At 37.2% G+C, this 20,135-nt stretch overlaps 6 protein-coding genes across 6 annotated transcripts; 3 read left to right on the top strand and 3 right to left on the bottom strand.

Moving 5' to 3' along the window:
• Positions 1 to 904: 904 nt before the first annotated feature.
• Positions 905 to 3,842, bottom strand: LOC106333115 (guanosine nucleotide diphosphate dissociation inhibitor At5g09550-like). Its single transcript, XM_013771595.1, has 12 exons — positions 3,709 to 3,842; positions 3,252 to 3,398; positions 3,054 to 3,161; positions 2,806 to 2,978; positions 2,598 to 2,709; positions 2,158 to 2,238; positions 2,020 to 2,082; positions 1,846 to 1,947; positions 1,649 to 1,773; positions 1,368 to 1,578; positions 1,217 to 1,291; positions 905 to 1,118 (listed from the first exon to the last, which is right to left on the bottom strand). Exons 1-12 carry the CDS (start codon positions 3,793 to 3,795, stop codon positions 1,065 to 1,067), a joined length of 1,338 nt encoding a protein of 445 aa, XP_013627049.1. The 5' UTR covers positions 3,796 to 3,842; the 3' UTR covers positions 905 to 1,064.
• Positions 3,843 to 4,744: 902 nt separating this feature from the next.
• Positions 4,745 to 8,475, top strand: LOC106331258 (periaxin-like). Its single transcript, XM_013769571.1, has 2 exons — positions 4,745 to 5,683; positions 7,970 to 8,475. The coding sequence occupies exons 1-2, from the start codon at positions 4,808 to 4,810 to the stop codon at positions 8,249 to 8,251; spliced, it is 1,158 nt and encodes a 385-aa protein (XP_013625025.1). The 5' UTR covers positions 4,745 to 4,807; the 3' UTR covers positions 8,252 to 8,475.
• Positions 6,456 to 7,467, top strand: LOC106331257 (40S ribosomal protein S15-4-like). Its single transcript, XM_013769570.1, has 4 exons — positions 6,456 to 6,556; positions 6,633 to 6,772; positions 6,866 to 6,923; positions 7,061 to 7,467. The coding sequence occupies exons 1-4, from the start codon at positions 6,554 to 6,556 to the stop codon at positions 7,307 to 7,309; spliced, it is 450 nt and encodes a 149-aa protein (XP_013625024.1). The 5' UTR covers positions 6,456 to 6,553; the 3' UTR covers positions 7,310 to 7,467.
• Positions 8,476 to 8,706: 231 nt separating the features above from the next.
• LOC106332592 (mitochondrial uncoupling protein 6) lies at positions 8,707 to 10,353 on the top strand. Its single transcript, XM_013771068.1, has 2 exons — positions 8,707 to 9,300; positions 9,719 to 10,353. The coding sequence occupies exons 1-2, from the start codon at positions 8,880 to 8,882 to the stop codon at positions 10,303 to 10,305; spliced, it is 1,008 nt and encodes a 335-aa protein (XP_013626522.1). The 5' UTR covers positions 8,707 to 8,879; the 3' UTR covers positions 10,306 to 10,353.
• Positions 10,354 to 14,926: 4,573 nt separating this feature from the next.
• On the bottom strand, positions 14,927 to 16,129 carry LOC106335404 (2-hydroxy-6-oxo-2,4-heptadienoate hydrolase-like). Its single transcript, XM_013773921.1, has 3 exons — positions 15,352 to 16,129; positions 15,203 to 15,270; positions 14,927 to 15,121 (listed from the first exon to the last, which is right to left on the bottom strand). The coding sequence occupies exons 1-3, from the start codon at positions 16,099 to 16,101 to the stop codon at positions 15,004 to 15,006; spliced, it is 936 nt and encodes a 311-aa protein (XP_013629375.1). The 5' UTR covers positions 16,102 to 16,129; the 3' UTR covers positions 14,927 to 15,003.
• Positions 16,130 to 16,311: 182 nt separating this feature from the next.
• LOC106335403 (potassium transporter 7) lies at positions 16,312 to 20,056 on the bottom strand. The gene is made up of 10 exons (XM_013773920.1): positions 19,748 to 20,056; positions 19,440 to 19,668; positions 19,093 to 19,341; positions 18,927 to 18,977; positions 18,572 to 18,832; positions 18,381 to 18,433; positions 18,153 to 18,267; positions 17,754 to 18,008; positions 17,151 to 17,673; positions 16,312 to 17,067 (listed from the first exon to the last, which is right to left on the bottom strand). Exons 1-10 carry the CDS (start codon positions 20,054 to 20,056, stop codon positions 16,518 to 16,520), a joined length of 2,595 nt encoding a protein of 864 aa, XP_013629374.1. The 3' UTR covers positions 16,312 to 16,517.
• Positions 20,057 to 20,135: the final 79 nt, after the last annotated feature.

The following is a 20,135-nucleotide window of genomic DNA, read 5'->3' as shown; positions in this document are numbered from 1 at the left end:
CAAGATAAGAACCGTTGAGTGGATTCGGATCACGTAATCACCTCAAAGATTAGTTCCGTCTACAGATAGCGTGAAGATAGAAGAAGATTTACGCATTTGTACAAAGGAGCGGAAGGGACTTTACGGCGTCGAATCGAGCGGAGGAGAGCGGCGGTAGTCATGGTTTTTGAGAAATCAAGAGGCGATAGGTTTAGTTGGGAGAAGGCGTCTGTGTTGTGTGTATTAATAGGGTTTAGGGTTTTTTGAAGGTAATGAGAGAGTTCGTTTTATAGAGAAGGAGAGAAGGTTCTAGGCGGTGGTGCGCTTCTCGACTGTACACAAAGCTTTTAAGAAACGACGTTCGTTTCCAAGAGCTCGAAAGCGTGAATCTGGTTGACTGAGTTAACGGACGTGCATGTTTGCAACGTGGAAGACGGATAAACGTTACTCGGGAACTGGTAGGCTTTGGCTTCAAGTTTTGACAATGTCGAGCAGTTAAAAATGAGTTTGGGAAATAGGAGGGTCGATAAGAAAACATTTAATACAAACTGCTCATGCAGAGCCGGTCCGGTTAGGTGATATTTATAAATAACTTCGCTATTATGATGATCATCAATAAAATTTTAATAAGGTCAGATGATTTTTTTTATATGTATAAAACTGCTCGTTTTGGTTAAATTATGATCAGGGCATGGTACTAAAACTTATAAATTAGGCCATTACTAATAGTTTAGTGGTGCCATGTTGTTTTGATTAAAGCATGAACTGATACACATGCATTAACTAGGTATCCAGTTTAAAATATTGTTTTAGTTTATGCATAAATTTTGTGTTGAAAAAGTGCATATGTAGTTACATTTCTCATATATTTTCCTTGTATTAAATTAATATAAACTTTTTAAAAAAAAAATCAAAGAATGTCAACAAAGAAAGGTATTGAAGCATAAACAACACAAATTAAGGCAAAACCAACCAGTGTTATAAGCAAAATGAACAAAAGGTAACTTATGTTTCTTTAAACTGTATCAGCGTAAAGAGAAAGATTGCAATTTAAAACTCTCGGTGATTTTACAAAAAGAAAGTTATCAGTTATCTGCAGCAGCACTTGCAGCACTCAAGTCCACAGACAAATCAAGAGTCTGCAGAAGAAGAAAAAAAGAAACAAAAAAGAGTCAGTATTCCAAAATGTGGCGTCTACTTGTGAACCAAGAAACATTGTGATGAGTTTATTATTTACCTTTCCAGTGATCTTGGTGTACATCTCTAGTACATCCGCAACTGTACTCTCGAAATGTGTTGTTGCATCATAACTCTGATAATAAAGAAAACAAGACATGTAAGACACAAAAATTACTTCGAAGATATGATGTATTATGATGTTCACTTACGCCAGAGATGAAGCAGTTATCTTCTTCTTGTTGATTGGTGGGAACGTATGTGTCATAAGAATGGTAGAAGATCTCATCAATAGGTCCAAGCAATTCGATACCAGGTTTAAGTTCTTCCTCTGGATTGTCAGTTTCAGCTTCTGCGGAGACAAAAGCTATGTATTTTCCCTTTGGTGCCACATTGTGAGCGTATGAGCAACAGAACAAGTACCTACAAAATCATAATCTCAGAGATTCATCCTCATGTTTCTATAGTTCAATGTGTTCTAATGATCTTTTACATGTCTGATTTGCGACCGAGTTGCTTTTGAGGAAGAATGATTTGGACCGAGTGAGCGTCATTGGTGTCTGGAATAGGATGGCTCATTATACACACCGCTCGAGCCACCTTCCCAACTTTCTTAACCTATACTGCAAGGGAACCGTCTTAGACACGTAAAGAAGTAACCTTTTGTAGGTGAAATGGGTTTACGGTTACCTTGTCAGACAAGTAAGAAGGATCACAGACAACTTTCTTACATTTAGCAGTTTCTCCTGCGGAAGTGACACCAATAGCTTTTCCGGAGCTATCAAACTCAACCTGTTAGGGAAAATGTTAGAGATTCATGCATTTCTAGCTGTTTTTAAGAACAGTACATGGATCGTATGTAACCTTGCATTCAGGCTTGTTTAGCATGTAAGTTCCACCATAAACAGCACTCAAACGCGCAAAAGCCTGAGAACAGAAACAAAGATTTGAGACATAGAATAGGGTAACAACTTAAGAGAAAACAAAGAAGTGAACACTAACCTGTGGCAACTCTCCTAGACCATACAATGGGTAGATGTAAGGAGATCCTCCTTGGAATCGTGCCAAAGATTCCGCGTAGAGCTTCACCACATAACAAAGCAATAAATGACGTTGAGATCAGATACAGCATACAAGTGCCCTCTCAAATTATTTATAGCCATATTCAGAAAATATATTAATGGTATCTTTAAAGAAATAATGATATAACTTTGAAAGTTAATAGTTTCATCTATATATGTTTTAACTTTTCTTTGGAAAGTATATGCCATAGTTTAGAAGTATATAATTAAAATTTAAAGTTTTACCCTAATTTATACATCTATTTTTTAATGAGATTTTTTTCTATAATTCGGACTATGTTCGTAGCTCCAATGTACATGATATAACCGACCCTGAAATCAATACATTCCCTTGTTGAGGAAGAATGTAAAACACTTTACCTTGATTCTCATAACAAAATCAATGGCGGGTTGATCCAAGTAGTCATCGTCATTGTGAAGTGCTAAGGCATGGCCGATGAAGTCAATGGTATCATCTTCTAGTCCATACTTCCTATTTTTTTTTAAAAAAGAACAGAGGCTCAAAGCTTGTAACGCAAGAAACTGTGATGAAATGACTTGAGATGGAAGAAACATATGTTTTACGTACGAGATGATCTCTCTAGCAGTGACTTTGCTGAGGTCAAGTCCTTCGTGAGACTTAGGATCCTTCTCATCGTAGTCTTGCACGTAGATAAAGAACTTTCTCGCACGTCGTTTCTCGAACAGACCCATCAGTGGCGATTTTAGGGCTTCCACATCAGTGGCTGGGACTTTATAGATCTGAATTTTTCATTAAAAAAAATAATCTCTGAGTAATTACTTGTTTTGAAAAGGTAAAACATACTTGGTTACTACCTTGCCCTTCTTGTAGACAAAGCTACCATCAACGGCTTTGAAGTTAAGGTACTTGGTGACATCGGTGTGGATTAAGGTTTGAACAAGGCCTCCATTAGCCATTATGAACTGCAGATCAAGAAACCATTATCTCCATTAATCAATCCACATTATATGTGCATATTCTGATATTCACGTATAAATTTCTATATAAAGTACCTTTGGGATCATATCGACATTGTATTCTCTAATTGCTCCAAGATTTTCTTGAGGGGTGTCACTTCCCCTGAAACGTTTCCATAGCTGAGTGAGGTTAAGAGAGCTTGATTCTCCTCCATAGTAGTCGTTTCTATCCATATGCAGTACCTATATATTGATCCGAGCAATGAAAAAAAAAATTGTCAGTGATTTCACTTATATGAAAGAAACCTATATATTTATTATGCATGTGTTTCCAAAATAACACATTTCAAACTAATCATTTGATATACTATTTTGATTATCTATTATCAAAGGTCAGATTGTTATCTTTGGATCATTATATTTCACATTTAATGTAACTATTGATCTGACATCACACTCATAAGTCATAACTATATAAAAGCCATAATTAAGTGTAATTTTTTTTTAAATGAATGTGATGCACAAAAACAAGCTCAATTGTGAAGGATAAAACCTTGAGGCCATCGACAGAGAGGAGACCACTAAGGATACACTCCTTGAGACCAGTCCCAAGAACAATCACATCATATTCTTCATCCATTGCTGTAATCGATATCTATCTCTATTGTTGATCGTTAAGTCCTCTCCGATCTCTAATAGATTATAGATTATGATTGAGAAAAAGGTGTGTGGTAAGAAAGAAATAGAGGATGATGTGTGGCTGTTAAACCAGTCTTACCACCACCTCCGATCTTACCGTTTAACCCCATTTGAGAAATTTTCACGATGATTATTATGAAAACCGTATTGCTAGGTAAAAGTATTCGGTTTCTATGTATAAAACTGTTAAAAGCACAAAAGTTTACTATATTTTGACGAACATGTTGGCAAACAAATATGTCCTGATTACAGTTCTGTAACTTTTCTTTGGTAAATTTGTATGAAGATCAATATTTAAAACATTGTACTCCTATGAGTTTGATGACAAATAATATATAACCTACACACAATGTCAAAGGATCTAAGTCGTTGTGTAGATTACCGGCCAAAACCTAAACCTTATTTGTTTTTTTTTTCTTTTAAAAAGTGTGTTTTCATGCTGGCAAATTTGCCAAGTTTATGTGCATAAAATTTAATTTTGAAACTAGTTTTGATTCATCAGAATTAACAACAACTGACTAGAGCTTTTTAACGTACATAGAATTGATCAAATCTAGATCTTGATTTTTATTTATTTATTACATTTTAGATAAAATTTGTATAGTTAGACGACTATTTTCAAAAAAAAATTGTTCTTCTGGCTTACAAATTTTGAGCCTTTTCTATGATGTACGTGTAATAAAAACAGTGAACACGTAAACACCAAAACCTAAAATTCAACTAAACTGAAAATGACATGTAGATATACAGATGGAGAGGTTAAACGAATTTTATTATTTTAAAAAGTCCCTACCGATTTTTCCCACCAAACTCCATCTATCTTCTCCCTCAAAACACCTTTAAATACCCATTCAAATCTAAGATAGAATCTCATCACAAACCAACAACAAACAAACACACCACAAAGCAAAAGAAGCATACAAAGAAAAGGTTAACTTCTCACGCAAGCAAGCATGGCACTGATGAAGAAGAGTCTCTTTGCTCTTCTCCTCTCATCACCAATTCTGATCATATGTCTTATCGCATTGCTGGCTTGTCCGGTTTCAGTAGGAGCTCGCCGGTTAGTGGAGGAGGCTCCTAAACCGGAGATGCCAAAACTGCCTGAACTTCCTCACCCGGAGCTACCCAAGTTTGAAGTTCCCAAGTTGCCTGAGCTCCCTAAACCAGAGATGCCCAAGTTACCTGAGTTCCCAAAGCCTGAGTTGCCTAAGTTCCCGGAGATTCCAAAACCCGAATTGCCAAAGATGCCAGAGGTTCCTAAGCCTGAGATGCCTAAGTTGATGGAGACTCCAAAGCCTGAGGCTCCTAAGTTGCCGGAGGTTCCAAAGCCTGAGCTACCAAAGGTACCGGAGATCCCAAAGCCCGAGCTGCCAAAGGTGCCAGAGATTCCAAAGCCGGAGGTACCAAAGGTGCCAGAGATTCCTAAGCCTGAGTTACCAAAGATGCCAGAGATTCAGAAGCCGGAGCTACCAAAGGTGCCGGAGATTCCAAAACCTGAGCTGCCAAAGGTCCCGGAGATTGCAAAGCCTGAGCTGCCTAAAGTGCCGGAGCTACCAAAGATGCCGGAGGTTCCTAAGCCTGAGGCTCCTAAATTGCCAGAGATTCAGAAGCCGGAGCTACCAAAAATGCCGGAGATTCCTAAGCCTGAATTGCCAAAGATGCCGGAAATTCAGAAGCCTGAGTTGCCAAAGATGCCGGAGGTTCCTAAGTTGCCAGAGATTCAGAAACCAGAACTGCCAACCGTTCCAGAGGTTCCAAAAGTTCCAGAGATTCCAAAACCAGAGCTACCAAAGATGCCTGAAGTTCCCAAGTTGCCTGAACTCCCAAAGGTTCCTGGAACTCACTAAGCCTATTGGAACCAGGCCCACCCTATGATCTTAAACTACTATATCACGCTGTATCTTTTTTTTCTATTTGCAGAGATATACACTTGTGTCTGTCTATCTCATCATCGTTTTTCCTTAGTAGCCATACTTTTTTTTTTCTTTTTTGATACATTTATACTTGTATTCTCTGTTATATTTGTATGTTTCATACATGCAAATTTCTTTGATATTTTTGTTTAATGGATTGTGTTGTTTATTGATGATATATTTCTTTGCGGCCTTATGAATGTTTGAACAATCAATTTGTTCTTTCTGAGTTCTGATTCTTCTCTCTGAGCTATGTGTTTCCTCTTCTTGTATCGGTGTGCTTCCAAATGAAGTTAACTTAGAAATGCTTGAGAAGTCGTGTGCTCGTCCTATGCAAATGCAAACATTACCACTTTTCTCTTGCTTCCATTACAAGAAAAGAGAGGCATCAGCTAATGAGAAGCCAGAACAATGAGAACCCATTTGAGGAACATGGTAATTATTTTCTAAGGTATTGGTTTGCTCGGTCAATAATCAGTTGGTAATCTGTTCTAAGATAATACTATTATATGATCTAGCTAGTTTTCCTCATTTATATTTTTGACTTGGCTATTTTTGGTTTTTATTTTTATTTTTCTAGGCCTTATTTTCCGAAAAAAAGACCCTGATAAATTAAAAGGAATATTTTTTTTTTTTGGTCTAATTAAAAAGAATATTTTGTTTACATGGAAATGATTCTAGGGTTTTCCCAAGGTATATAATTGCTGCCTAAGTTAAGTTGTTTGTCGCTTGCGCAGACATTGTTTTGAGGCTTTCTCGATTTGTAGGGTTTGAACAATCTTAAGAATGGTTAGTTCTTAGATCTCTGTCTCTCTCTATCATATTCTCATGATTAGTTGTAATCTCTAGCCATGTGAATCCGTAGGCGGATGCAGTTCCTGCGGCTGGGATCGTGAAAAAGAGAACGTTCAAGAAGTTCTCCTACAAAGGAGTCGATCTCGATGCTCTTCTCGACATGTCTACCGATGATCTTGTCAAGCTCTTCAGTTCCCGTATTCGCAGAAGGTCTGAACCAGAATTGCCTTGTCTCGAGTTTATAAGGTCGTGTCTCTTGGTTCTGATACTAATCATTTGTTTAATGTGAATCTCTCTTGATAGGTTCTCTAGAGGGTTGACGAGGAAGCCTATGGCTTTGATCAAAAAATTGCGCAAAGCGGTAACACATATATATTCTATGGTTATTGTAATTTGTATCTCCATATATGCATATGTTCATGCTTCTTCTCTATACGTTTGTGTTTGCTCTTTGCAACCAAATGGTTTTAAACACTAGAGGTTATGACTATTGAGCAGAAAAGGGATGCACCAGCTGGTGAGAAGCCAGAAGCAGTGAGAACCCACCTAAGGAACATGATCATCGTGCCGGAAATGATTGGAAGTGTCATTGGTGTATACAATGGGAAGACATTTAACCAAGTCGAGATCAAACCTGAGATGATTGGTCATTACTTGGCTGAGTTTTCAATCTCGTATAAGCCTGTTAAGCACGGTAGGCCTGGTGTTGGTGCCACTAACTCCTCCAGGTTTATCCCTCTCAAGTGATGAATCTACTCTAGTCTGTGTTATTCTCTAAAATAAGAACTTTCTTTGGTTTTATTTCTTTACTATGTTATGTCTTTTGTTTCTTTGCTCTACTTTAGATTTGGTCTAAAAACATCTTCATCCGTTTAAATAATAGAGAGCATTTTTCTAAATATCTATATTTTTCTCTGTTTTTTAAGTAGTACACATATGAGTTATCTTGTAATGTCTAATGTTTACAACTTGAACACCTAATATTTTTTCCCAACTAAACTTAAAAGGGGTTATGCATTTTAAAAAAGTAAAAAAATGAAATATAGATGAGTTTGTTGAGACTAACATCACATTATTCACAACCCCGTACATAGAGTTCTTCTCACCAAATCTTTTGACTTGTGAAACCTACATTCTAAAGAGCTCTCACAACTCAGTATTATTTAAGAAGTAAAAGAATCCATTTCTTTACACAATACCAAAACATAATCTGTTCAAGAAAGAAGAAACATATCACAACAAAAGATGATTAGCCTTCGCCATCACATTGTCCTATCTTCCATCTTTTTCCTTGTCTTTGTCTCGTCATTCTCTTTGTTTGCTACGCATAGTTTTGCTACTAGAGTAGGTCTCTCTCTGGTGCAAGAAGAGATCACAAAGGTTTCGCAATATAAAAAGCTTGAGGAGCCGGAGATTCCAGATGAGCCTGAGTTGCCCTTGCCGGAGGAGCCGGAGATTCCAAAAGAGCCCGAGGTTCCTGAGGAGCCAGAAGAGCCTGAGGTTCCCGAGGAGCCAGAAGAGCCTAAATTTGAATTTCCGTCATGGATCCCAAGCTTTCCATTTCCCGGTGCTGGCGGCGGTTCTCTGGAGACTGAAAAGACAAAATCTACTTCAACGGCTGAAGAGGTTAATGTGAAAGGCACGAGTGTTTCTGAGGAAAATTTGAGTGCTTCGAACAAGAATCCATAGATGAATGGTCAAAGAACGTTAAAAGAGCATCTATTATAGTGAATGCTCTTGCATGATATATTAATGATAATATAAAGTATATGTTTAATAATAGTTTGGCTTGTATCTAATATTAAAGTCAAGAAAGATCATCTATAGAATCCATAGTTATGAACTACAGTTTCATTTCATGTATATGGTCTCTAGCTCTTCAAGAATATGTTCATGTATATGGTTTCATTTCATACAAGTTGCATGTCTCTTTGATGTACAAAAATTATATAACTACTAGTCAATCATTTGTCCTAAAAAAAATTATTGGTAAATCTATGTAAGAAATTTGATAACGTGCCAATTAAATTATTTTCTCTAATGAGAAGGTGTGCATGAAGACAAGAAGATAGACCTTGTGCTAATTAAAGCTGGAGCCCGTAATGCAGGACTAGTACACAAACACATCTAGCTGCATTATTTTCTTTCTTACCTATGTATCTTGTCTTCTTTCACTTCCAACTTGTCCAAATTCATTTTCTCTTCTCCATTTTTTTTCTTACAAAAGATCCAATCTATCTCAAACTCTTCTCCATCTTTTCATACACTCATTGACCATAACACATCTCCTCATCATCAAACCCTCCGATTATCATCAATGGGATTCAAACCATTTCTTGAAGGTGGCATGGCCGCAATCATCGCCGGAGCTTTGACTCACCCATTAGACCTCATCAAAGTTCGTATGCAGCTCCAAGGAGAACACTCTTTCTCTCTCGACCAAAACCCTAACCATAATCTCGATCTTAATCTTCCCGTTAAACCTTATAGACCTGTTTTTGCCCTTGACTCTCTCATCGGCAGCATCTCCTTGCTACCTTCATCCACTCCCGCACCGTCCACGTCTACGCGCTCTAGCATGACCCCTTTCGCCGTTGGGGCCCACATTGTCAAAACCGAAGGACCCGCCGCTCTCTTTTCCGGCGTCTCCGCTACTGTCCTCCGTCAGATGCTTTACTCCGCCACTCGTATGGGTATTTACGACTTTCTTAAACGCAAGTGGACGGATCGACTTACCGGTAATGATAATAAATTTTATTAGTATAAATTGTGATTCTACATTAAACGAAAAATATACAAATTGCTTAAAATTATCAATGCTAAAATATGATACGGCAGACATTATGGTGTATAATCCTAGTTTTTGGTTTAATTTTGTTCTATTTTTATTGGTTCTTTCCGGTTTTCTGTTAATTATTTAATCTTTATTTACTTTCAATTAATAAGATTGGTTACATTTTTATTTAATTACATATAGTTGACCAACTAAGTTTTTTTAGTTATGGTTTTGGTAAACTTAGTTCCATTTCGGCAAATTATATTTTGTGATTATTATAAGATAAAACCAATCGGTTTAGTTACAAATTCCGGTTCGGTTTAAGCATTATGATTTCTGTTGGTTCCCTGGTTAATTAATCCGACAACTACTAATTACAGGTAACTTCCCATTGGTCACAAAGATCGCAGCTGGACTCATCGCTGGAGCCGTCGGATCCGCCGTCGGGAACCCCGCTGACGTGGCAATGGTGAGAATGCAAGCTGACGGACGTTTACCATTAAGCCGCCGCAGAAACTACAAGAGCGTCGTGGATGCCATCGAGCGGATCGTGAGGCACGAAGGCGTCTCGAGCTTATGGCGTGGCTCGTGGTTAACCGTGAACCGAGCCATGATCGTGACGGCTTCTCAGCTCGCCACGTACGACCACGTGAAAGAAATTATGATCGCCGGAGGCCGTGGAACGCCGGGAGGAATCGGAACGCACGCGGCGGCGAGTTTCGCGGCGGGGATCGTTGCGGCGGTGGCGTCGAATCCGATAGACGTCGTGAAGACGAGGATGATGAATGCGGAGGCGGAGAGTTACGGTGGACCGTTGGATTGTGCGGTGAAGACTGTGGCGGAGGAAGGACCGATGGCTTTGTATAAGGGGCTTGTTCCGACGGTGACGAGGCAAGGACCGTTCACGATGATCTTGTTCGTTACGTTGGAACAGATTCGTGGTTTGTTAAAAGACGTTAAATTTTGATTAGTTAAGATGATTACTAAATTTTGACCATATTCTATCAAGTTGCATGCATGCATATTTGTACATAGTGTTTTTTTTTGTTATATATGTTCTTTAAAATATATTTATATGTTATTGGAGGGATCTCAACCCCCAGGGGACTAACCCCTCGGCGCGAGGCAGCCCATTTGTTACTATGGGAATTAGATACCCAATTGCCTGGCCAAACACTTGGGCATATCTGAGGGGGAGGATCGAACCCGCGGCCCTTAGGACCAACGAATTCGCCTCGCGCCACTCGACCACATGCGCTTGGTTACATTTTGTAAATGTTTATATCTTAATTTAATGTTATTGTTTTTTTGGTAAAATATTTAATGTTATTGTCGAAAAGTTTAATGTATAATGTTTATATTCTCAAGTTAAATGTTCACTGACGTTAATTAAAATATTTTAACTAAATTAATCATATGTTTAGCTTGTAAAATGTCAAAACTGATAGTGACAGAAGCTGGAACAAGTTCGTGGTTTGAGTAAAAGATGTTAATTTTTTATTATATGTAGTTAAGTACATAGATGATTGATAAAACGTTTACCATATTCCATTGAATTGCATCTTATTTTTCGTACCATGGCCTGGAAATGCGATAGTGATTGAAGCAAAAGAGGTTTTGTCGATCGATCCAAGTCTCTGGGGGATATGCTTTTGCTAGGTACCTTCATCTGGTATATTCCTTGTTTCGGTATCTTTTGTTTTTGTGGTTGTCATAAAATATCTCCTTTAAATTTAGTTAATATTATAAAAAATATTTATTTATTATTGTTTTTCTCAACAGTTTAAAATTTGGAATTTTGTCATATCTATCTCCCGCAAGAGGAAATTATGTCTCAAAGAAACCATATAGTAAATTGCTTCCATGTGGTGGCATAGTGGTTTGGTGCTTGTTTTGCTAGCATCAAGAGCTAATTCCATGTGCCAAGTCAAATTGTTCTATTGTATTGATGCAATATTCAATACAATTTTCAAATCTTGAATTTTATGCAACTTTATTATGAAAAAATAAATAATGTTTCTATTTTATTAGTTTGATACTTTTTTATGTTTCACATCTATACTAAAGCATAATTCTTGATAGAATCCTGCCTTTAATTATTTGTGTTATTTACAATGGTATGTCATTCATAAATGTAAATATTTTTTTATTTTTAAAACATCGTCCACAATGGATACTTTCCTATAATTATGGCATCTTTTTATACTTTAATTAATTGCTTAATCCTTAAAAATAGTTTTAGGCAACAATCCATATCAATTAATGTGACTGATTTTGCACATAAATATATTACATAGAATTTTCCAAATTATGGTTACAAAAAAATTTACATTTAAAAAAAAAGTCCAGAAATATTCAAACAAGTAAATAAAATCTATATATTAGGTTCAATAAATCTATCATAGTTTTGATACGAGTTAAGTCCAATACGATGAATTCTTTTTTTCATATTAAACTTTTCAGTAAATGAGCTTTGAGTTCGATTTAAATTTTGCAAAAAAATTAATAATTATTTTCACAAAATTAACATTTTTAGATATTGATCATCCAAAATATATAAAACAAATATTAAATAATGTATTTTAAATTAACTATTAAATAATGTTCCAAAACAAATTATATAAAATTTAAGTACAAATTTTTTGTTATAAAATTAAATATTTAAAAAATAAACAATTCTGTATTTTTAAAACGCGGGTTAAAATCTAGTTTTGTTGTTAATATGTTTTACGAGAGTTGAAATAATCAAATAATTTCCTAAGGTTATGTCCTCAAAGCCCATCGAGTCAAAGATACAGACAGCCCAGTTAGAGTTTATATATTGGACAATATTTCAAGGTCTTCTTGTTAATTTGTCAATGAATTGTAAGCTGAGCATTGTTTCCTCTTTTTTATTGAATGATAAAGCGGGAAAACGACCATTTCATACTCAACATATCGCGATATGTTCAATTCATATCCGACTTATATGGTCGTACTAAAACATATTTGAACTTTTAAAAAATTTAAATAATATACATAATGTTTATTTTTTTTGGCCAAATCATATCTCAGTCGCCACATTAGCTGACACACCATTTAATTCTGCTGATCTAGATGCTAAGTCAGCTAATTTTGCTGACGAAGATGTCACGGCTTTGCATTTGCATGTCTGTGGAAGCAACCCATAGTTCCAGTTTATGTTGTACCTGGATATATCCAAGATGCAGAAGCCTTAGCAGTGTAGATGAAGACAACACAAATGATATGTTTCTGAAGGAAACTATATCACTTACGGATAATATGTGAGCTCTCCTTAGTGTCTTGCTTAACAGGAGTGACGTCTTTTCAATAGCAACCTCAATTTTTTAAACTATTTGTATCCGTGAATTCACGGACAACCACCTAGTTACACTCTTAAATTTTAAAATACTATTAAACTTTCATAAATGTAAGGTGTGACTCATATAAGGTTTTCAACTCCTTTTATATTTCAGCTTATTTCGATTGTTTTTAATATACAATTGTTATTTTGATATGTACGTGATGTAATGTTCACTTTTATTTTCATTTTTTCTTCTGTTCATTTATTTAATCTTTTGGGGTAATTTTTTTGATTTTTAAATGTCAGATTTTATTACTTATCGAACATATATTGAATACTAAATGGAAAACTAAAATATTTTAAATATTTTTATAGCAAATAGAAAATTATGATTGGTATTTTTGGATATTTTTCCTAATTTTAAACAAACAACATTATAAAGTGTGATCCTTATGAGCAAAGAAATGAAGCAAATCCAGAGTGTCGATGTGTATATCCTATCACAGGAACACTATACTTCAGTTCACATTTCTTCTCTACAGTAAAAGACACTTCAAATTACTTGCTTTTCCGGTGGAGCTTGACTACTTCCCTGAAGTCTACAAATAATCTGGTGGAGACTGTAGCGATCCGGAATGTAAGAGTGAACCAGAGTGATCACCAACTTATGGTTGATATCCTCATTTTCCCACTGGATAGAGAAGGTTTCACACAGACTACACTGGCTCTTGTCACTTTTGCTTTTAGCAACCAGGACTACAAGCCTCCTCCAATATTCGGGTCATACTTTTTCTGAGCTAATACGTATCCTCTGTTATCTGGTATGTATAAAGTGAGACACACAAAATCTCACTAGTCTGAAATTATGAGCTAACTAACTTTCTTATTGCATTTGACACAGATGGAGGAGATTTGAAATCTTCAAAGGAGGACATTATGATAGTAGCAGATGTACAAAGGGGTTCTTCCCTCTGGGGAAGCCATAGCAATCAAGAGAGCTAAACCATAATCATTGGAAGGAGTATTGGAGTTCAAGACCGAGATTGAGCTTTCTTTCAAAGATCCATTACATTTCACAAGAAAAAAGAAGCAAAAAATAAGAAAAAAAAAATAAAATAGAAAAATAATGATAAAAACAAAAGATTCATGTTTGCAATATGTTGTTCACAATTGAGTTTTAAAACAAACAAGCGCTTGATCTGACGCACATTTGTTTTTTTTTTCAATTTTTATTGATCAATTTAAGATTGATCAAGTTTTTTAACTGTTTTTACATGGTGTGAGATATTCATATTATTTTGGATATACAAGCAAGCAAGTGTATATGTTATATAAATCATTTGTCATCTGATAAATATTGTAAAATATTTTTAATGTATATATTTATAAAACACCATTTACTATAATTTTGTAGATTAATACATATATTTCAAATATACACATGTTTCATAGCAAAAATATATCTTATGTTTTCCATTTCTAATGAATCACAATTTATTTTATAAGTCAACTAAATAATTAATTCAAAGTCCATTATGAATTTTAATAAGGTTTAGCGTGTGTATTATTTGCGAGATGATGTCAAAATTTTGATACTAACTAAATTGCCATATATTATTAAGAATTCGTTAATATAAGATACTTGCGAGATGATGTCAAAAATAGAGATACTTGCCAGATTTTAAAATATAATTTGGAATATTTAGATATCCAGTGATCAAAATTGGAAATGAGTTAGTTAAGTATAATAAAAATTAAATGGTAAGATAATAATGATTGTGTCTGCTTAAAATTAAAATTTTATTTATTTATTAAAACTATTAAACAAAATATTTTATATTCAGAATTTGTAGAAATTTATTTTGGAAATATATATTATGATATTTAATTCACTTCTAACCCCGATATGCTAATTTGTGAATTATTTAAATTTTTGTTTATTTAAATTTGTAAACCTAGTTTATTATGATTTTAAAATTAAACGCCTTACTTTATAGCTGTAATTATTTTATCCATATTTAAATGGACATATTCATATTTTTTTTATAAAATTAAATAAAGTATTAAACACTTTATTGAAATTATTCCTTTATCTTTATTTATATTTTAAATTAGATATTATCTATATTTCAGTTTTTAAATAGTTAATACCAAATAAATGAATATATAGTATTTTTACACTATAAGCATTGTCTCCTGTGTTTCAAAAAAGAAAAAAAAAAGTGTTGCAATCGTGTTTGTGATTCCTTCATATGATATTTGATATTTTGAATAACAGAAAGAATCATCCTTTCAAATGCAGTAAGTACAATTATTTTTTTGTTATCAATCTATTAACAAGAAGAGATAAAAACAGTAGTTTCACAAAGAATCAATAAGAAAAGATTTCAAGTGCTGGAGAAATTCTTTGGACTTCTCCAAATTCACAGCATGTCCTGCCTTCTTGATCACCACTATCTCTGCATTCTCTCCTATATGTCTGCTTCACCATCATTTTAAGAAAATACATAAATCGTTGTTTCACTTGTAAAAAATGGTAAATCCCAGATGATGAATGTACCTTTTCAATCTGTAACCAAGTTCCAGTGGAAAGATCTGATCTTCTTCTCCCCATATGACCAAAGATTTCTAAATTAACCAAAAAAAAACAAGAACAAAATCTTACAGCAATGACAAAACAAGAAAGCCAAAAGAGTATAGTGTGTTCACCTGTTTGATCCTAGGAAGATCTGAAAGCCTCCGATCTTTAAGTATCGATTTGATCAAATCCCTCTTCTCCTCAACAAACTCAGTACACATAACATCAATAAAATCCCAAAGAAAAAACGAAGGAACACCTTTCATCGGCTTAACAAACGAGAATCTAATAAGCTCCTTGAGCTTCTCCGGCGTCTGAGGAATCAGAATCCCGGTGGCTTCCTCAAGATTCGGAACCTTAAACAACCCATCCAACATATCCTTCTCCTCGAGGCAAACCCCTGCGCAGCACAGCACCAGCTTCTCAACCTTCTCCGGAAACTGCGCCGCTAAACTGTACCCGACGAACCCGCCGTAGCTGATTCCGACGATGCTCATCCTATGCACCCCGTGCGCTTCCATCAGCCTCATCAGACACCGAGCCTGGAAAGACTCGGTTCGGTTCTGCTCCGACGTGGAGGATAAACCGAAGAAGAGGAGGTCGGGGACGTAGACGTTGAACCGGCCGGTGAAAGCTCGGAGATGCTCGCCGTATTGCCACATCGCGTTGGCTCCGAAGCCGTGGAGGAGGAGGAGGTTTGGTTTGGAGCGGTTTGGCGATTTAGGGATCCAGCAGTGCATGGTGGTCGATGCGATGGAGTTGCCGTGGGAGAGGTCGGTGACGACGGAGCGGAGACCGGCGTTCGCGAATGATTGTCTGAAGAACCAATCTCGCGAAGCCGTGAAGCTGAAGCATCGCAACAGTTTCATATGATCAAACATTTTAGATTTTTTTTTTTTTTTTGCAAAATGAAGCAGAGGAGAAGAAGGCGCGACGATGAAACGTAAGAACAGCTGTTTTTTCTGTTATTTGTCGGGAAAACGAAAGAACAGCTGTTTTTATTGTCACCGTACGTATAAATTTACGAAATTACAGTCAAGACCCCGCGGGAAATTATAATTGCACAAACCACCGTACTGAAAACAGATATGCAAAAAAGACCCAGATATCACCAACCATAGCACATTAACGAGATTCATGTCACAAATCATGAAACTTCCTGAAATTGATATAGGCTTCCTCTACTAGATGCTTTATAGATTCTAGTAAGTCAAAAGACTGACTCTGTTATGCAGAAACATAGACGCAGCTTACAGATGTTAAATCTATGGACAAAAAAAAGAAGAAGGAAGAAGGCTCAGACCATGTATGTCATGTCAACTTTCATCAGATGAGACTGAGGCACGCTCAAATTAGCTGTCCCTCTTCTGCAGTTTTTCCTCAGGAATGCGTAGAAGTAGTTTATGACCAGCTTCTTGACGAACCATGAATCTTTTCTTGCTCTGATATCACCGTGACCCAGTAGATACACGACCCCTATCTCTTTCGCTTTGTGTATGAACGATAACTCCCTCTCCAGGCTCTGCTCCGCTTCAGAGACAGAGGATTCAGACGATGTGTCAAAGGGATGGTGGCTTGTGTGGTTAGACGAAGTGTTCAATTCCGTGATCGGTTTGTTTAAGTCTCTGTACTCAGAGAGAAGAGGAACCCCCATTGAGTACATGCTCCCGTTGGGGCCCATAACGAGTGTAGAGCCTGAGAAATCTTCCTCCGAGTCGGAATCATTGCGCCCGTCGCTCTCCAGTGAACGCTCTTGAGCTTCTCTACGGATAAATTTCTCGAGGCTCTCGATCAGTAGCTGCTCGAATACTTGGTGGTTCTCCTTTCTTACATCCTTGTAACCATACCTTCACCAAATATAACACAAAACACTGTTTATAATCTCTCTCAATAAAGTCACATCTAGTGAAAGACAAAGAAAAGGACCGACCTGGCAATGCAACGGAACAAGTGGTAGCTTTTGGTGCAAACGCGTCTGAAGAGGAACCTCTCATTCTGGGGCACAACTGGAACCGGGACGTACTTGATGCAGACAAAAATGACCATGGAGTGGATTGCAGGGAGTGTAGTGAGAAAATGGCCAAATATTGCTGGCACTCCCTTCACTAACTCATTGTACAACAGACCGATACCGGGAGCTCTGATCGTTCCCAGATTGCTCCCAAGCTCTCTCATCAGATCCATTGACATCTTTTGTTCGACTTCTGTTTCGTACCTGATCTTACTTCCATAGTTCCAAACGTACATTATACCAAACATGATCACGGCAAAAACCAATATTATCCAGCTTCCATCTCCAACGCTCGCTATAACTGACGAGAAGAAGATTAGTTCCACTCCAAGGAAAACTATCAGAAAGGCAGTGACGATTACGATGTTGATCTGCCAAATAAGAAGCATGATTAAAGTGACTAGGATTGTCGTTGTCATCATCACTCCAAGCTCAGCCATCCCTGAGAAATTGAAAGTTCGATATCAGACCACCGATGCTTCAAAGAAATGAAACAAAGAAAGCAAAGAAAACAACTATTACCATATGCATTTCCAATCTCATTGATACTTGAGATTGAGCAGACGACGACCAGGCAAACGGCAAGCAGGAACCAATTTAGGACAGGTATATAAATCTGACCCATAAATTTCCGGGACGTGTGGATGATCTTGAGACGAGGGAAACAGCCCAGTGCTGTTGACTGTTTAATACATGAAAATGTCGCTGTCGTCATTGTGCGACTGGCAATCAGAGCTGCAACATTGGCTATGAAAAGGACGGGCCAGAATGCAGCACCTGTAGAACAGTACGATGAATCAATAACTAGTACTAGTATATAGAAAACATTAGTAACCTGCAGCATTGAAAAAGGCTTTGCAGTGGTTTTGTTTGCTAAAAAGGCATGGATATAACTGACTGAAGAAATTAAATGGACTTTACCTGGAACAGATGAAAAGAAAGCTTGACTAGCATCTGCATGATTCTCCATCAGGTATGCAGCTTGTCCCATATAGCCCAACATGAGGCAGGGCAGGACGAGACACACAAATGTAAGCTGGAGTAAACAGCAGCAATAAATCAAAGGTCCAAAAAATTAGAGCAAAATTGCATACAAATAGAAAAAAGGTATAACATCAGCCACCAACGGCCACTCTCCTCTTTGTTTACCTGGACTGATCGAACAGAAAAGTAGCAAAGGTCTGCAAATAATGCCTCCGAGCCTGAAAGATAAAATTATATAACATGATCAATCAACAAGTGAAGCATCAAAGTATCATGCAGAGTATTGAGCATAAAAAGGCTGACTCGGTTCTGTTAGCCTTAGCTTCTCAAGCCATCCAACGAAATTGATAAATTACCTGTAGCACAGAGAATGCAACCTCCAAGTGCATACCACGCGTTTATAGAGTTCCTCTGGAAGAAGTAATAGATGTGGATAGGGTTGAATGCTCTGTAAACACTCCTATCGTATTTGAGGAGGTTGTGAATTCCAATACCAGCAAGACAACAGAACCATAAGAGTAATGCCGGACCTACTACTAGTCCCATCTTACTCGTCCCATACTTTTGTAGACTAAACAGGATCACCAGAAATGCAACCGAGATCATCACCACTTGATCTGCAAAGAACAAGCAGGAGATAAGTGAACAATATTCAAAAGATAAAATGACAAAGAAAAACATTAGAAATGACAGCATCGAAGTTAATCGTACCTTGCTCAACTGCATCAACTCCAACCTTAAGTCCACCAACAGCTGACATCACTGCAATATGAAAATCATGTAATTCAGATAAGCAAACATGGTAGTAGCAACCCCGTTTGCAAGATACAACAGAGTCATCTCTATGAGCATATTTAGAAGAGGTTGTAGCAAGAACCTGACATTGCAGGAGTAACAACCCCATCGGCAATCACCATGGCCGTTCCAGCAAGAACTAGCACGAGAAGCATTTTCTTCAAAACCAATGAATTCTCGAGCTTTTCTTTCAGATTCAGCGATCTCTCAAGCTCAGGGCAAGGCACCTTCAGTCTAAAACTCGATATCCGGGTGTCTGACCGAAGTTGATTAGGAATAAGACTAACCTTGGCATGACGAGAGATTAACGAGTACAACGCAAAGGTCCCACCTAAAAAACATCATAACTCATATAAGTAATGTACATAAAACATCAATTACTAGATTTTATAAGAGTTAAAAGGCATATATATATATATATATATATACCTTCACCATCATCATTAGCCCATAGAACAACAAGAACATACTTAATAAGAGGGATCAAAAGCAAGGTGTACAACACCAGTGACAACGCCCCAATCACATCTTCTTTCTCTTTCACAGGTGATTTACTGAACATCACACTGAACGTATACAAAGGACTCGTTCCCACGTCTCCAAATACAACCCCTAGCGTCTGGAACGCAAGCAGCACTCTCCTCCCCACCGTCAAATCCTATATCAAAGTTAACAAACACCATTCATATCTTACTAACAACACATTCGTATGCACGAGTACCAAAACAATCAATCACCTCGTAATCAATCCTCGAAGCGCCGGGAACTTCGAGGGCTTCCACGTCGAAGGAGTCAACACGACGACCGGTACGGATCAGGAGGCGGTGCTCCGATACCTCCTCGTCCTCGGATTCGAGTCCTGTCCCGTAGAATTCGTCGTCGTCGTCATCATCGTCATCGTCAGCGCCGTTCACCGAATCGTCGTCTTCGTCTTGAGTCACCCAACGAGATTCGATCGAGTCCATCGATGCTAAATCTCCGAAGCCGTTGCCTGAGCTAGCGATCTCTTCCTTCTCGGAACCATCGAAGCTGCTCTCCTCCGCCATTTCTCGCCGATGATCCCAATCTCTGCTTTACCAGTTGCTACTGAACCGGTTCGATATAAAGGTGACGAGTAAATAGTTG

Source organism: Brassica oleracea, chromosome C3, assembly GCF_000695525.1.
Source record: "Brassica oleracea var. oleracea cultivar TO1000 chromosome C3, BOL, whole genome shotgun sequence".
NCBI classification, from domain to species: Eukaryota; Viridiplantae; Streptophyta; class Magnoliopsida; order Brassicales; family Brassicaceae; genus Brassica; species Brassica oleracea.
Note: the sequence above shows the minus strand (reverse complement) of the source record. Positions and strands in the feature narration are given on the sequence as shown.

Bases quoted from the DNA above. Each gene is read 5' to 3' on its own strand.
- LOC106333115 (XM_013771595.1), bottom strand. From the start codon at position 3,795: ATGGATGAAGAATATGATGTGATTGTTCTTGGGACTGGTCTCAAGGAG. The intron at 2,239-2,597 runs GTAAAGTGTTTT...TATGTGGTGAAG, and splicing joins ATTTTGTTATGAGAATCAAG to CTCTACGCGGAATCTTTGGC. The intron at 1,774-1,845 runs GTAACCGTAAAC...CTTGCAGTATAG, and splicing joins CTTCTTACTTGTCTGACAAG to GTTAAGAAAGTTGGGAAGGT.
- LOC106331258 (XM_013769571.1), top strand. From the start codon at position 4,808: ATGGCACTGATGAAGAAGAGTCTCTTTGCTCTTCTCCTCTCATCACCA. The intron at 5,684-7,969 runs GTTCCTGGAACT...AAGCTTGAGGAG, and splicing joins AGTTGCCTGAACTCCCAAAG to CCGGAGATTCCAGATGAGCC.
- LOC106331257 (XM_013769570.1), top strand. The intron at 6,773-6,865 runs GTCTGAACCAGA...CTCTCTTGATAG, and splicing joins AGTTCCCGTATTCGCAGAAG to GTTCTCTAGAGGGTTGACGA. The intron at 6,924-7,060 runs GTAACACATATA...ACTATTGAGCAG, and splicing joins TCAAAAAATTGCGCAAAGCG to AAAAGGGATGCACCAGCTGG.
- LOC106332592 (XM_013771068.1), top strand. From the start codon at position 8,880: ATGGGATTCAAACCATTTCTTGAAGGTGGCATGGCCGCAATCATCGCC. The intron at 9,301-9,718 runs GTAATGATAATA...TACTAATTACAG, and splicing joins GTGGACGGATCGACTTACCG to GTAACTTCCCATTGGTCACA.
- LOC106335404 (XM_013773921.1), bottom strand. From the start codon at position 16,101: ATGTTTGATCATATGAAACTGTTGCGATGCTTCAGCTTCACGGCTTCG. The intron at 15,271-15,351 runs GTGAACACACTA...TGGTTAATTTAG, and splicing joins ATCTTCCTAGGATCAAACAG to AAATCTTTGGTCATATGGGG. The intron at 15,122-15,202 runs GTACATTCATCA...ATGGTGAAGCAG, and splicing joins CTTGGTTACAGATTGAAAAG to ACATATAGGAGAGAATGCAG.
- LOC106335403 (XM_013773920.1), bottom strand. From the start codon at position 20,056: ATGGCGGAGGAGAGCAGCTTCGATGGTTCCGAGAAGGAAGAGATCGCT. The intron at 18,833-18,926 runs GTACGATTAACT...TGTTCTTTGCAG, and splicing joins AGTTGATGCAGTTGAGCAAG to ATCAAGTGGTGATGATCTCG. The intron at 17,674-17,753 runs GTAATAGTTGTT...TCAATTTCTCAG, and splicing joins TGAGATTGGAAATGCATATG to GGATGGCTGAGCTTGGAGTG.